Source organism: Balaenoptera physalus (genome assembly GCF_965194825.1).
Source record: "Balaenoptera physalus genome assembly, chromosome: X".
Classification (NCBI taxonomy): Eukaryota; Metazoa; Chordata; class Mammalia; order Artiodactyla; family Balaenopteridae; genus Balaenoptera; species Balaenoptera physalus.
The window spans coordinates 132378971-132392047 of NC_138903.1; the positions used below are offsets into that span (position 1 = coordinate 132378971).

Here is a 13077-nt window from a genome sequence, read left to right on the forward strand (position 1 = left end):
AGGTGGGCTCCTTTGCCAAAGCCAAAACAACAACAAAAAAAGGTGATCGTGGAAATGTGACATTCTACTGTAGCTGCAGCCACCGTCGGCACTGTGGCGGGACGAGCTACATCCCATGCCCTGGATGGGTTCAGTATCAGCAAAGCTCACACCTCACTCAGAATCTGCACTCACTCACCATCTACCAAACCCTAGATAAAAGCACAACAAGAGAAATCTGAAAGAAAAAGGAAATGGCAAGTAATCTTTTTGGTATGGGATTTGTAACAAATTGTTACTCAGTGTACACTAAAATTCTCAGTAATTCAAATGAAAAAAAGAATGTGAGCAAGTGATTTTGGATTGACTGGGCCCAGAACAGCAAATATTTTGACTAGAAAACTTTGAGATATCTCATCTGTCAGAGAATCTGAAACAATGGATATCAAGTTATTGTGGTTTTATCATAAATGACATGAAAAGGCTTTTCTGACTGTCTGGTCCAAGAGCCAACAGTCCTCGCATGTTGGGTTCCTGGCCAGCTGGCTAACTGACTGAATGGACAAATGGATGGATAGATATAGGTGGATGGGTGGATGGGTGGATGGATGGATGGATGGATGGATGGATGGATGGATGGATGGTCAGTCAATTGGGTGGCTGGATAACTGGCTTGCTGGATAAATGGATAAATGGATAAATGGATGGCTAAAAGGATGGATGGATGGATGGTCCACTGGGTGGATGGATAACTGGCTGGCTGGCTATATGGGTAAGTGGATGGCTAAAGGGATGGATGGATGGATAAATGGATGATGGCTGGAAGGATGGACGGATGAACGGACAGATGGATGGAACAGCATGTGTAGGCAGCCCTGTATACATGAATTGGCCCCTAATTGGTCCACCACCACCCTAAGCCCTTGGTTCCTCAAGTCTCACATTGTTTTGCCCCTGCCCCTGCTCCCACCTAATATAAAGGCAATGTAGCAACAGGGGAGTTGCTATTTTACCCTGCATAGAAGGCTACAAAGGTAAGCATGATCAGAAATGTATTTGAGAAATAACGCTTTGGTTGCAGTGTAGAGAATGGTGTGGAGGGGAAAGAGCCAGGGAGATTAGATGAAAGCTGTTACACTAATCCCTGCAAAATAATATGAAGGCTTCAGATAAAGTTGTGGCAACAGAAGCAGAGACGCATGGTCAGAATTGGGACAGAAGCGATAGCATGAACAAGACTTGATGATGGATTAAGTTTTGGAGATGAGGCAGAGAACCCAGGTCTAGACACTTGATACTCAAAGTGTAGTATACAGACCAACAGCATCTGCATCACCTGGGAGCTTGTTAAAAATGAAGAATCTTAGGCTCCATCCCAGACCTACCGATTCAGAATCTGCATTTTAACAAGATCCCCAGGTGATTCGTGTGCACAGAATAAAGTTGAGAAGTGCTGGTTCAGAGAGCACTCTGGTTCCTTTGAAAGCTGGCCATCCACCAAAAGACAAAACTGGGTTTGGTTTCTAACAGGTTGGAGTTATGGTGCTTGAAGGTTATTCTGCTTATTCAACAAACATTAATTGACTGCTATGGACAAAGGCTCTAGAAGACAGACAAGAAAGACAGTCCCTGGCCTTAGAGAGCTCACGTCTGGTAATACAAAATTTTTTAAAAAGGCAATAGCGTGGTGAATGCCACGTCTGAGGTATTCACAGGCTACAAGTTCACCTTCCTACTTTCGTACTGGGGTCAAGAGCCAGCCAGGACCCTGCTTGGGCAGACTCAGGCTGAACGCAGAAGACCTCTCTTCAAGCTGCTCAGCCAGTAAGATGCCCACGTCATCCTTCAACTAGACACGCCGATGACTTAGTCAGGACCCCGGGACTTCTTTCTTTCAAATTGTGTGGTTGGATGGAAGAGGTAGGAGAATATTTGACAGGGTAAATCATTGGCTCATTAGATGCTGATGAGCTATCATTTCTATCTGCTGCCTTACAGGTCACATCCTTGAAAGGAGTAAAGTCAAAAAGCTATAGACATTGAAGCAGCAGTAGCATTTGAACAATTAAACACTCTTTCAAAAACTTACTAGGTGAAGGGGGAGGGATAAACAGGGAGATTGGGATTGCCATATACACACTACTATATATAAAACAAATAACTAATAAGGACCTACGGTATAGCACAGGGAACTCTACTCAATACTGTGTAATGGCCTATATGGGAAAAGAATCTAAAAAAGAGTGGGTACATGTGTATGTATAACTGACTCACTTTGCTGTACACCGGAAACTAACACAATATGGTAAATCAAGTATACTCCAATAAAAATTAAAAAAAAAAACTTACTAGGCGGATACGGAGAGTATCACCTCGGCTCAACCACTGGTTGCCTCCATTTACCCCACCCCTTCAAATTCAGTTCATTACCAACAAGAGAGCAAAAGCCATTCAAGCCACCAGGCCATGGTCCTTATCTAAATCTGACCAGCATTTCAGTGGTTCCCTCCTGCTTGGAGAGTAACACTTTCCTCTTTGCTTTCTTCAATGCCATCCTTTCCATCTCCGTTTACTGATGTCACTAACCCCTGTTATTTGGTCTATGTGTTTTGCTCCCCCAGTGATTCATTTCTTGACAATATATTTATACTTACAAAACCACAGACTCAACTTAATTTGAGAACAACGTATTTCTCAGTAGAACTCAAAGTGGTTTTAAGGCATGATCTGATTATCAATCTAGCATCGTCATGAGTTCAGTGATAGCAAGTATTAGTTTCCACTTTGCCATTAAAGAGACAGAAGCAGAGAAAACTAGGGGCTTTGTCCAGAGTTACTGTGCGGAGCTGGGAATGGAACCCAGGAACCCGTGCCCCAAGGGACAGTACCATCTACCACAGTCCTTCGCCATATGTAACAGCATTTGTAAATACATCACTCAGATGTACAATTAGAAAAACAAATCTCTAGGCATCAGGAAATGTCCACAGAGCTCCACACAACTTTTGCAGTGTCTGGATTTCTGCAAGAATGTAATTTTCCCCTCTAGCATCCAACACTAGATTAAATATCTTGCAAAGATGACACGACTCCTTACAATAACTATTCCCCAGTTAAAATTCATCATTGGGTAAAGTCTTGCTCTTCACCTGTTCCACATCATCAAAGGTAAGCTAAAATATCTTAAAATCCTTTGGATATGCACATGAGCTGAAATTCATCTCTTCTTAATATATCCAGCTCAGTCTGGAAACCAGGAGTACTTATAGAACACACTGAAAACACTAATAATTCCAAGCTTCACCTAACATATGCAAAAATCAGATAATATAAATGTTTTGGGGCCATTAAAACACTTCAGGCTAAAGGGAAGAGTAACGATAGCTACGAAACCATGGAAGTTGATACATTTTAGGTTTTTACATAAGTATGTTTGAAATAGTAAATGAGTCATCAGTAGATACCCTCATATGTGTTCCTCTAAGATTGGACAAAAACTGGATAGAATCAATCCTTGGTTAGCCTGAGATTTGGAACATAGATACATAGATACTAATAACTACTTAATGATATTCTTTGTTATTAGAGGAAAATGGGCTAAACGGGTAGCTTTTATTTATTTATTTAAAAAAATTTTTTTATTTATTTATTTGTTTATTTATTTATGGCTGTGTTGGGTCTTTGTTTCTGTGTGAGGGCTTTCTCTAGTTGTGGCAAGCGGGGGCCACTCTTCATCGCGGTGCGCGGACCTCTCACTGTCGTGGCCTCTCTTGTTGCGGAGCACAGGCTCCAGACGCGCAGGCTCAGTAATTGTGGCTCACGGGCCTAGCTGCTCCGCGGCATGTGGGATCTTCCCAGACCAGGGCTCCAACCTGTGTCCCCTGCATTGGCAGGCAGATTCTCAACCACTGCGCCACCAGGGAAGCCCACGAGTAGCTTTTAAATAAAGCAACACATTCTGATATTAACAACACTCTCACAGTTTTTCTTTTTCTATTTATTTATTTATTTTTGGCTGTGTTGGGTCTTCGTTGCTGCGCTTGGGCTTTCTCTAGTTGTGGCGAGCAGGAGCTACCCTTTGTTGCAGTGCGCAGGCTTCTCATTGCAGTGGTTTCTCTTGTTACGGAGCACGGGCTCTAGGCGCACAGGCTTCAGTAGTTGTGGCTCTCAGGCTCAGTAGTTGTGGCACATGGGCTTAGTAGTTGTGGCTCATGGGCTGTAGAGCTCAGGCTCAGTAGTTGTGGCGCACGGGCTTGGTTGCTCCACAGCATGTGGGATCTTCCTGGACGAGGGCTCAAACCCATGTCCCCTACCCTGACAGGTGGATTCCTAACCACTGTGCCACCAGGGAAGTCCCTCTCACAGTTTTTCTAATAACACTTTGACATTTTACAATGAAATCAGAAGCTAAATAATGATTAAATAATACTTAAACAGCAATTTATACTTTATAAAGCCCTTTCACTTACCTTATAGCGTCTGTGCCTCAGAACAACCCCGTGAAGTTTTTACAAATTTTACAAATGAGGGAATCGAGGATCAGAACGAAGTGAAGTGATTTGCCCAAAGTCTCACAAGTGGTAAGTGAAAGAGCCATCACTTAACCCAGGTCTTTACGACTCCAAATCCTAGGATGAAGATGACAGAGCTGAACTCATGTTAATAGTCCTTACCACACCACACATCTAAAAAGGAGGACACAAGGAAACTTTCAGAGTTGATGAATTTGCCTGTTACCTTGATTGTGGTGATGATGTCATTGAAACAAGAACCATAAGCCTATGTCCAAACTCATCAAATTGTATACATTAAATATATGCAGTTTCTTGTACATCAATTATACCTCAATAAAACCCCTTTTTCCAAAAGATGGAATAGCTGATTCTAGATTCCTGAGAATAAATAGCTCCATTAGTAATTTGACCACTTATAGATAATGCCCATAATGTTACTTATCTTACCCTAAAACTCTTACTTCTCCTTGAACTACTGTGATCTAGAGAAATCTAAGCTTTTGGACAGTAGTAGAGAAAGGGAAGAAAAAATAAATACAGGTATTTATCCTTCAGTGTACACACTTCATGGCACGGATGCACGTTTGTTGCCCAGGGCTCTTGGGCTTGGCACATGCAATGGGAAACAATGGGCATCCAAACGCCAAAGCTGAGAGGTGCTCTGGCTCTCCCTCACTTAGAGCCCTGATGTTGGGCTGACGCCAGTAAGGCCTTCACACCATTCTGCATGGCTTCCTCTTGTCAATCCATTCCAAACAGTCTCTTCTCATTCTTTCTACTATTATTTAGGTCCCGTTTCCCTGATTTTACCCTCAGCAACTAGTGAGGACAATCTGTCTATATATTGCAAATAGAATTTATTTTTTACATATTTAGAAATTACTTTAAATTTAACAATGAGATAAGCACCTCGTGACTCCGAGCCTGTATCTGCAGCCCTGATCTCTCAACGCACAGATCTACTGCCTCTGGGCGTCCCAACATGGTGACTCTATAGTCTCCTCAAATTCCCTGTGTAAAAAACTGGTCTCGGGGCTTCCCTGGTGGCACAATGGTTAAGAATCCGCCTGCCAATGCAGGGGACACAGGTTCGAGCCCTGGTCCGGGAAGATCCCACATGCCACGGAGCAACTAAGCCCGTGTGTCACAACTACTGAGCCTGCGCTCTAGAGCCCACAAGCCACAACTACTGAGCCATAGCTCTGGAGCCCACGAGCCACAACTACTGAGCCCGCGAGCCACAACTACTGAAGCCCACGCCTAGAGCCTGTGCTCCGCAACAAGAGAAGCCGCCGCAGTGACAAGCCCGTACACCGCAACGAAGAGTAGCCTCCGCTCGCTGCAACTAGAGAAAAGCCCGCATGCAGCAATGAAGACCCAATGCAGCCAAAAATAAATAAATAAAAATAAATAAATTTAAAACAAAACAAAACAAAACTAGCCTCATCCCCCATCCCCCTGCCCATCACAGCTCCTCCTCTAGTCTTCCCAAGCCAGAAACCTCGGAGGAAATTCCTTGCCCCCAACTCTCATCCCCACTATCCATACCCTTCAGTCACCACATTCTTTCCAGTCTTCCTCCTAAATATCTCCTGAATCCATTCACCTTTCTGCAGGCCCACAGCCGCTCTCCCAAGCCAAGCTACCAACCAACCCCTCTTCCCAGCACTACTCCACAGCCTTCCAACTGGGCTCCCTGTTGTGTGTTCTTACCCCTCTCCAGTCCCTTCTCCACACAGCAGCCAAAACGATTTAGTTAAAACACAAACCGAAGCACATTACTCCCCTGCTTAAAATGTCCCAATGGTTTCTCTCTGCTCTCAGGATAAAGTCCAAATATGCCTTGTACCCTGCAAGGCTCTGTGTGCCCTGGCTTCTATCTAATTCTGAGATCACAGATCTCATCCCAGCCCCTAAGTACAAGCCCTACTCCTTCTTGTACGTATGCCTTTACTCATGCTGCTTCCTGAGATTCTACCCTGTTACTTGTCTGGTGACGGATCCTTGGGGACTCAGCTCAGGTGTCACCTCCCTCAGCAGAGTCGTTCCTCGTTTGAGACGCCCTTCTCTCCATCATCACAGCAACCTGTGCTCCCCTTTATTATAGGACTGATCACCCTATTTGTTTATTTACCTCCCCGCAGTAGTCTGAGAACTTTCCAAAGTCGATGCCTATGGCACTGCCAGCTCTGTAATCCCAAGACCTGACACAGTGTCTGGCACATAGTAGGTACTCAGTACATACTGAATGAATTAGTTAATGGGAAAGATTCCAACTTAGTCAAAATACGTCATGTTGGGCTTCCCTGGTGGCACAATGGTTAAGAATCATCTGCCTGTCAATGCAGGGGACACGGGTTCGAGCCCTGGTCTGGGAAGATCCCACCTGCTGCAGAGCAACTAAGCCCATGCGCCACAACTACAGAGCCCACATGCCACAGCTACTGAAGCCGACGTGCCTAGAGCCCGTGCTCCACAACAAAGAGAAGCCACCTCAGTGACAAGCCGGAGCACCACAATGAAGAGTAGCCCCGACTCGCCGCAACTGGAGAAAGCCCGCACGCAGCAACAAAGACCCAATGCAGCCAAAAATAAAATAAATAAAATAAATAAATTTTTAAAAAGTACATCATGTTACAGACTTGAATCAAGCTATCAATAATATGAATGGGTGAAACATTCCAATCAAAACGCATAGACTGTCAGATGGATTTTTTAAAAAACAAGATCCAACTATAGTTATCCACAGGAAACACATATTACATTTAAAGATAGAAATAATCTAAGCAAAAAGGGAGGAGAAAAGATATATCATGGAAACAAAACCCATAAGAAATATGGAATGCCTATGCCAACATCAGAGAAAACAGACTTTAATAAACGTTACTAGAGATAAAAAGGGAACTTTTATAGTGATGAAAAGAATAATGCATTAGGAAAATATAACAATCACAAATATACATGCAGGTAACAACAGAGCCCAAAAACACATGAAGCAGAAACTGCCAGAATTTAAGGGAGCAATAGAAAATTCAATAATAATAGTTGGAGATGTCAATATCCCAAGTTCAGTAATGGATAGAACAACCAGAAAAGGATCAACAAGGAAATAGAAGACTTAAACAGTACAATAAACCAACAAGATTTAGCAGATATCTATAGAACACTTCACCACCAACAGCAGAATACAGTCTTCTCAAATGCACACAGAACATTCTCCAGGACAGACCATATGTTAGGATATGGAATACTCCTCAATATATTTAAAAGGAATGAATCACACAACATATGTTCTCTGACTACAATGGAATAAAATTAAAAATAATGCAAAGAAGGAAATTTGGAAATTCACAAATATGTGGAAATCAAACAATGAACTCTTAAATAATCAATGGTTCAAAGATGAAAGAACAAGGGAAATTAGCAAATCTTTGAGATAAATTTAAACGAAACAAAACATACCAGGGACTTTCCTGGTGGCGCAGTGGTTAAGAATCCGCCTGCCAATGCAGGAGACACGGGTTTGATCCCTGGTCCGGGAAGATCCCACATGCCGCAGAGCAACTAAGCCCTTGTGCACCACAACTACTGAGCCTGCACTCTAGAGCCCGAGAGCCACAACTACTGAAGCCCGCGTGCCTAGAGACCGTGCTCCGCAACAAGAGAAGCCACTGCACTGAGAAGCCCGCCCACCGCAGTGAACCCGCTTGCCACAACTAGAGAAAGCCTGCGCAGCAACAAAGACTTAATGCAGCCCAAAATAAATAAATAAATAAATAAATAAAAACATACCAAAACTTATAGGATGCAGCTAAAGCACTGCTTAGAGGAAATTATAGACAAAGTAAATGCTGTATTTTTATTTTTTTATTTTTTTTACAGCGTTTACAAAGTAAACGCTTATATTTTTTTTTTAAAAAGGAAAGATCTCAATTCAATAACCTAACTTTCTACTGCAAAACACTTGAAAATAAAGAACACATAAAACCTCAAGCAAGCAAAGAAAAGAAATATTATAGACTACAGTGGGAATTGAGAGTTAAGAAGAAAGAAAATCAATGAAACCAAAAGTCGGTTCTCTATAAGGATTAACCAAAATTGACAAATATTAACCCAGACTGACCAAGAAAATAAGAGAAAAGACTCAATTACTAAAATCAAAAAAGAAAGAGGGGACACTGATACCATCCTTTTTTTAAAAAATTTATTTACTTTTTTTTTTTTTAATTTTATTTATTTATTTATTTATTTTTGGCTGTGTTGGGTCTTCATTTCTGTGCGAGGGCTTTCTCTAGTTGCGGCAAGTGGGGGCCACTCTTCATCGCGGTGTGCGGTCCTCTCACTGTCGCGGCCTCTCTTGTTGCGGAGCACAGGCTCCAGACGCGCAGGCTCAGTAGCTGTGGCTCACGGGCCTAGTTGCTCCGCGGCATGTGGGATCTTCCCAGACCAGGGCTCGAACCCGTGTCCCCTGCATTAGCAGGCAGATTCTCAACCACTGTGCCACCAGGGAAGCCCCAATTTTTTATTTTTTTATTTTTTGGCTGCATTGGGCCTTCGTTGCTGTGCGCGGGCTTTCTCTAGTTGCAGCAAGTGGGGGCTACTCTTCGTTGCGGTGCGCGGGCTTCTCATGGCGGTAACTTCTCTTGTTGCAGAGCACGAGCCCTAGGCACACAGGCTTCAGTAGCTGTGGCACACGGGCTCAGTAGTTGTGGCTCTAGAGCACAGGCTCAGTAGTTGTGGTGCATGGGCTTAGTTGCTCCGCAGCTTGTGGGATCTTCCCGGACCAGGGCTCGAACCCGTGTCCCCTGCATTTGCAGGCAGATTCTTAACCACTGTGCCACGAGGGAAGTCCCAATTCTTTTTTTAAATTGAAGTATAGTTGATTTATACTATTGTGCTAATTTCTGGTATACAGCAAAGTGATTCAGTTACATATATATATATATATATATATATATATATATATATATATATATATATTCTTTTTCATATTCTTTTCCATTATGGTTTATTACAGGATATTGAATATAGTTCCCTGTGCTATACAGTAGGACCTTGTTGTTTATCTGTTTTGCATATAGTAGTTTGTATCTGCTAATCCCAAACTCCTAATTTATCCCTCCCCCACACCCTTTCCCCTTTGGTAAACACAAGTTTGTTTTCTATGTCTGTGAGTTTGTTTCTGTTTTGCAAATAATTTCATTTTCATCATATTTTAGATTCTACATATAAATTATGTCATATGATATTTGTCTTTCTGTTTTTGGCTTACTTCACTTAGTATGATAATCTGTCGGTCCATCCATGTTGCTGCAAATGGCATTTTTTCATTCTTTTTGTTGGCTGAATAATATTCCATTGTGTATGTGTATATGTATGTATAGGTGTGTATGTATATATATATATATATATATATATCACATCTTCTTTATCCATTCATCTGTCGATGGACATTTAGATGCTTCCATGTCTTGGCAACTGTAAATAATGCTGCTGTGAACATAGGGGTGCACGTATCTTTTCGAATTAAGAGTTTTCTCCAGATATATGCCGCAGAGTGGGACTGCTGGATCATATGGCAACTCTATTTTTAGTTTTTTAAGGAACCTCCATACTCTTCTCCTTAGTGGCTGTACCAGTTTACATTCCCACCAACAGTGCAGGAGGGTTCCCTTTTCTCCACACCCTCTCCCGCATTTATTGTTTGTAGACTTTTTGATGATGGCCATTCTGACCAGTGTGAGGTGATACCTCACTGTAGTTCTGATTTGCATTTCTCTAATAATTAGCAATGTGGAGCACCTTTTCATGTTAGCCAATTAATTCTTGACACTAAATCATGATCCATGAGAGGAAAAACTGATAGACTGGGACTTCCCTGGTGGCGCAGTGGTTAAGCATCCACCTGCCAATGCAGGGGACACGGGTTCGAGCCCTGGTCCGGGAAGATCCCACATGACGTGGAGCAACTAAACCTGTGCGCCACAACTACAAAGTCTGCGCTCTAGAGCCCGCGAGCCACAACTACGGAAGCCCGCATGCCTAGAGCCCGTGCTCCGCAATAAGAGAAGCCACCGCAATGAGAAGCCCGCGCACTGCATTGAAGAGTAGCCCCCATTCGCCACAACTAGAGAAAGGCTGTGTGCAGCAACGAAGACCCAGCACAGCCAAAAATAAATAAATAAATAAATTTTTAAAAACTGATAGACTGGTGGAACTCATCAAAATTAGAAATTTTGGGCTTCCCTGGTGGTGCAGTGGTTAAGAATCCGCCTGCCAATGCAGGAGACACGGGTTCGAGCCCTGGTCTGGGAAGATCCCACGTGCCGTGGAGCAACTAAGCCTGTGTGCCACAACTACTGAGCCTGTGCTCTAGAGCCCACGAGCCACAACTACTGAAGCCTGCGCGCCTAGAGCCCCTGCTCCGCAACAAGAGAAGCCACCGCAATGAGAAGCCCGCGTGCCGCAACGAAGAGTAGCCCCCGCTCGCTGCAACTAGAGAAAGCTGGCGCACAGCAATGAAGACCCAACACAGCCAAAAATAATAAATAAATAAAATTAAAGTTAAAATTGTTTTTAAAAAATTAGAAATTTTGCTGTGTCAAATACCATGGGAAAATGTTGAAAAGACAAGCAATGAGCCAGGAGGAAATACTGCAAGCAATACGTCTGACAAAGAGTAATATTACAGAGTATGTAAGTAACACTCAAAGCTCAACAGTTCAAAAAAAAAACAAAGAATCCCATCAGAAAATGGGCAAATGGCCTTCTACCACAGAGGGCCTACAGATGGCTAATAAGCATGTGAAAGGATGTTGAACACCATTAGCCATCAGGGAAAGGGAAATTAAAACCACAATGAGATATCACTACACCCCTATCAGAATGGCTAAAAAGGAGAAACTGGATCACTCATACATTGCTGGTGGGAATGTGAACTGATACATAGTCATTCTGGAAAACAGTTTGGCAGTTTCTTATAAAACTAAACATGTAATCACCAAACATCCCAGCAACCGCATTCTTGAGCATTTATCCTAGAGAAATGAACACTTAGCGTCCTACAAAAGCCTATACAGGAATGTTCATAGCAGCTTTATTCTTAACAGCCAAAAACTAGAATCAGCCCAGATGTCCCTCAACAGTTGAATGGTTAAACAAACTGTGGTACATACTTACCACGGATTACTCTGTAGCAATAAAAAAGAATGAACTATTGCTATAGGCAACAGCTTGGATGAATCTCTGACTTATGCGAATCATAGGAGGCACCCCAAACTAGCTCTCACTCCTAATCCAGCAGGACCATGGTGCCCCAGAATTCCAGACTGAAAGCCACTAGTGGCCCAGAGACCTAAGGTGCTCACTATTAAAGCTGCCACTTTGCAGGAGACCACTGCCTCCCTCTAGGGCCCTGAAGCAGACGTGGATACGCTGTCCCCAAAGCTCTACCTGGGAGGGCAAGGTCAGAGTCACTAAGAAGCAATCTGCCATTTAATTATGGCAAGAGTTTACCTTTTTTCCCAGTGGTATTTGTCTGTCTCAGACCCAACTTTAGCTTCTGACATTTCAATCGAAACTCCTATTTCTTCACTATTTCTACCTGCTTGAAGTTCTGGGAGAACAGCTGTTTTTTTCCTTCAGGTTTCTTGTACTAAGCTAAATTCAGAGACCACCAAGGTGTGTAACCAAAAGCCAAGTGATATAGCTGCACAGACCTCGGGCTTTCTGGCACTTGGATATCTCCATCTTAGGCTCCTTGCAGAAAAGAGCTCCCCTCTATTAACCAGAAAGAGCTGCATCCTGGAGTCAGCCCTCAGCAAACCAGAAGAGCTGGATGTCTGTGGTCCCTTCTTTGCTGCAGGAATGGAAATCTGACCTCTGTGACATTCTCTAGAGATGTTCCCTGCCAAGGGTCACAATCTGAGACCCCACACCCAGTCCCTTGATCTTGGAACCAGAACCTTCCTACTATGAATAATGGTTTCATCGCTATGGTTTAAAAGCAAAACAAACATGACATTCAATGGGGAGCATCACAGTCTTGCTCATTCCAATCCAACCATATTTTTTCAAAGAGCAGAGATCGTCAGTGTAACTGCTAACTTCCATGCATACAAATCCTGTATGCAGCCTTTAACTGAGCCTTCTTCTGAACTCTAAAAACGATGAGCGGGGGCTTCCCTGGTGGCGCAGTGGTTGAGAGTCTGCCTGCCAGTGCAGGGGACACGGGTTCGAGCCCTGGTCTGGGAAGATCCCACGTGCCGTGGAGCAGCTGGGCCCGTGAGCCACAATTACTGAGCCTGCGCGTCTGGAGCCTGTGCTCCGCAACAAGAGAGGCCATGATAGTGAGAGGCCCGCGCACCGCGATGAAGAGTGGCCCCCACTCGCCGCAACTGGAGAAAGCCCTCGCACAGAAACGAAGACCCAACACAGCCATAAATAAATAAATAAATAAAAATTAAAAGAAAAATAAATAAATAAAAACGATGAGCCACTTTCCTACAACAGGGTTAGGCAAGGTGCCTGCAACACAGGACTCCCTCGTTGAGGGATGAGCTGAGCTAATTTGGCTGCATTCAAC

General features: G+C 43.4%; 1 protein-coding gene across 4 annotated transcripts in view; it reads right to left on the minus strand.

Moving 5' to 3' along the window:
• Nucleotides 1–13077, minus strand: part of LOC309651822 (heparan-sulfate 6-O-sulfotransferase 2) — a gene marked incomplete at its 3' end in the record, with an annotated part of 141444 nt that overhangs the window by 111629 nt on the left and 16738 nt on the right. The window contains exon 3 of one of the 4 annotated variants that reach the window (XM_082444888.1): nucleotides 3385–3915. The exons of the other annotated variants lie outside the window; for them this stretch is intronic. Coding sequence (XP_082301014.1) covers nucleotides 3783–3915 — 133 coding nt within the window. Of the gene's footprint in view, nucleotides 1–3384; nucleotides 3916–13077 lie in introns of those variants that run through there. 4 annotated transcript variants of the gene reach the window in all.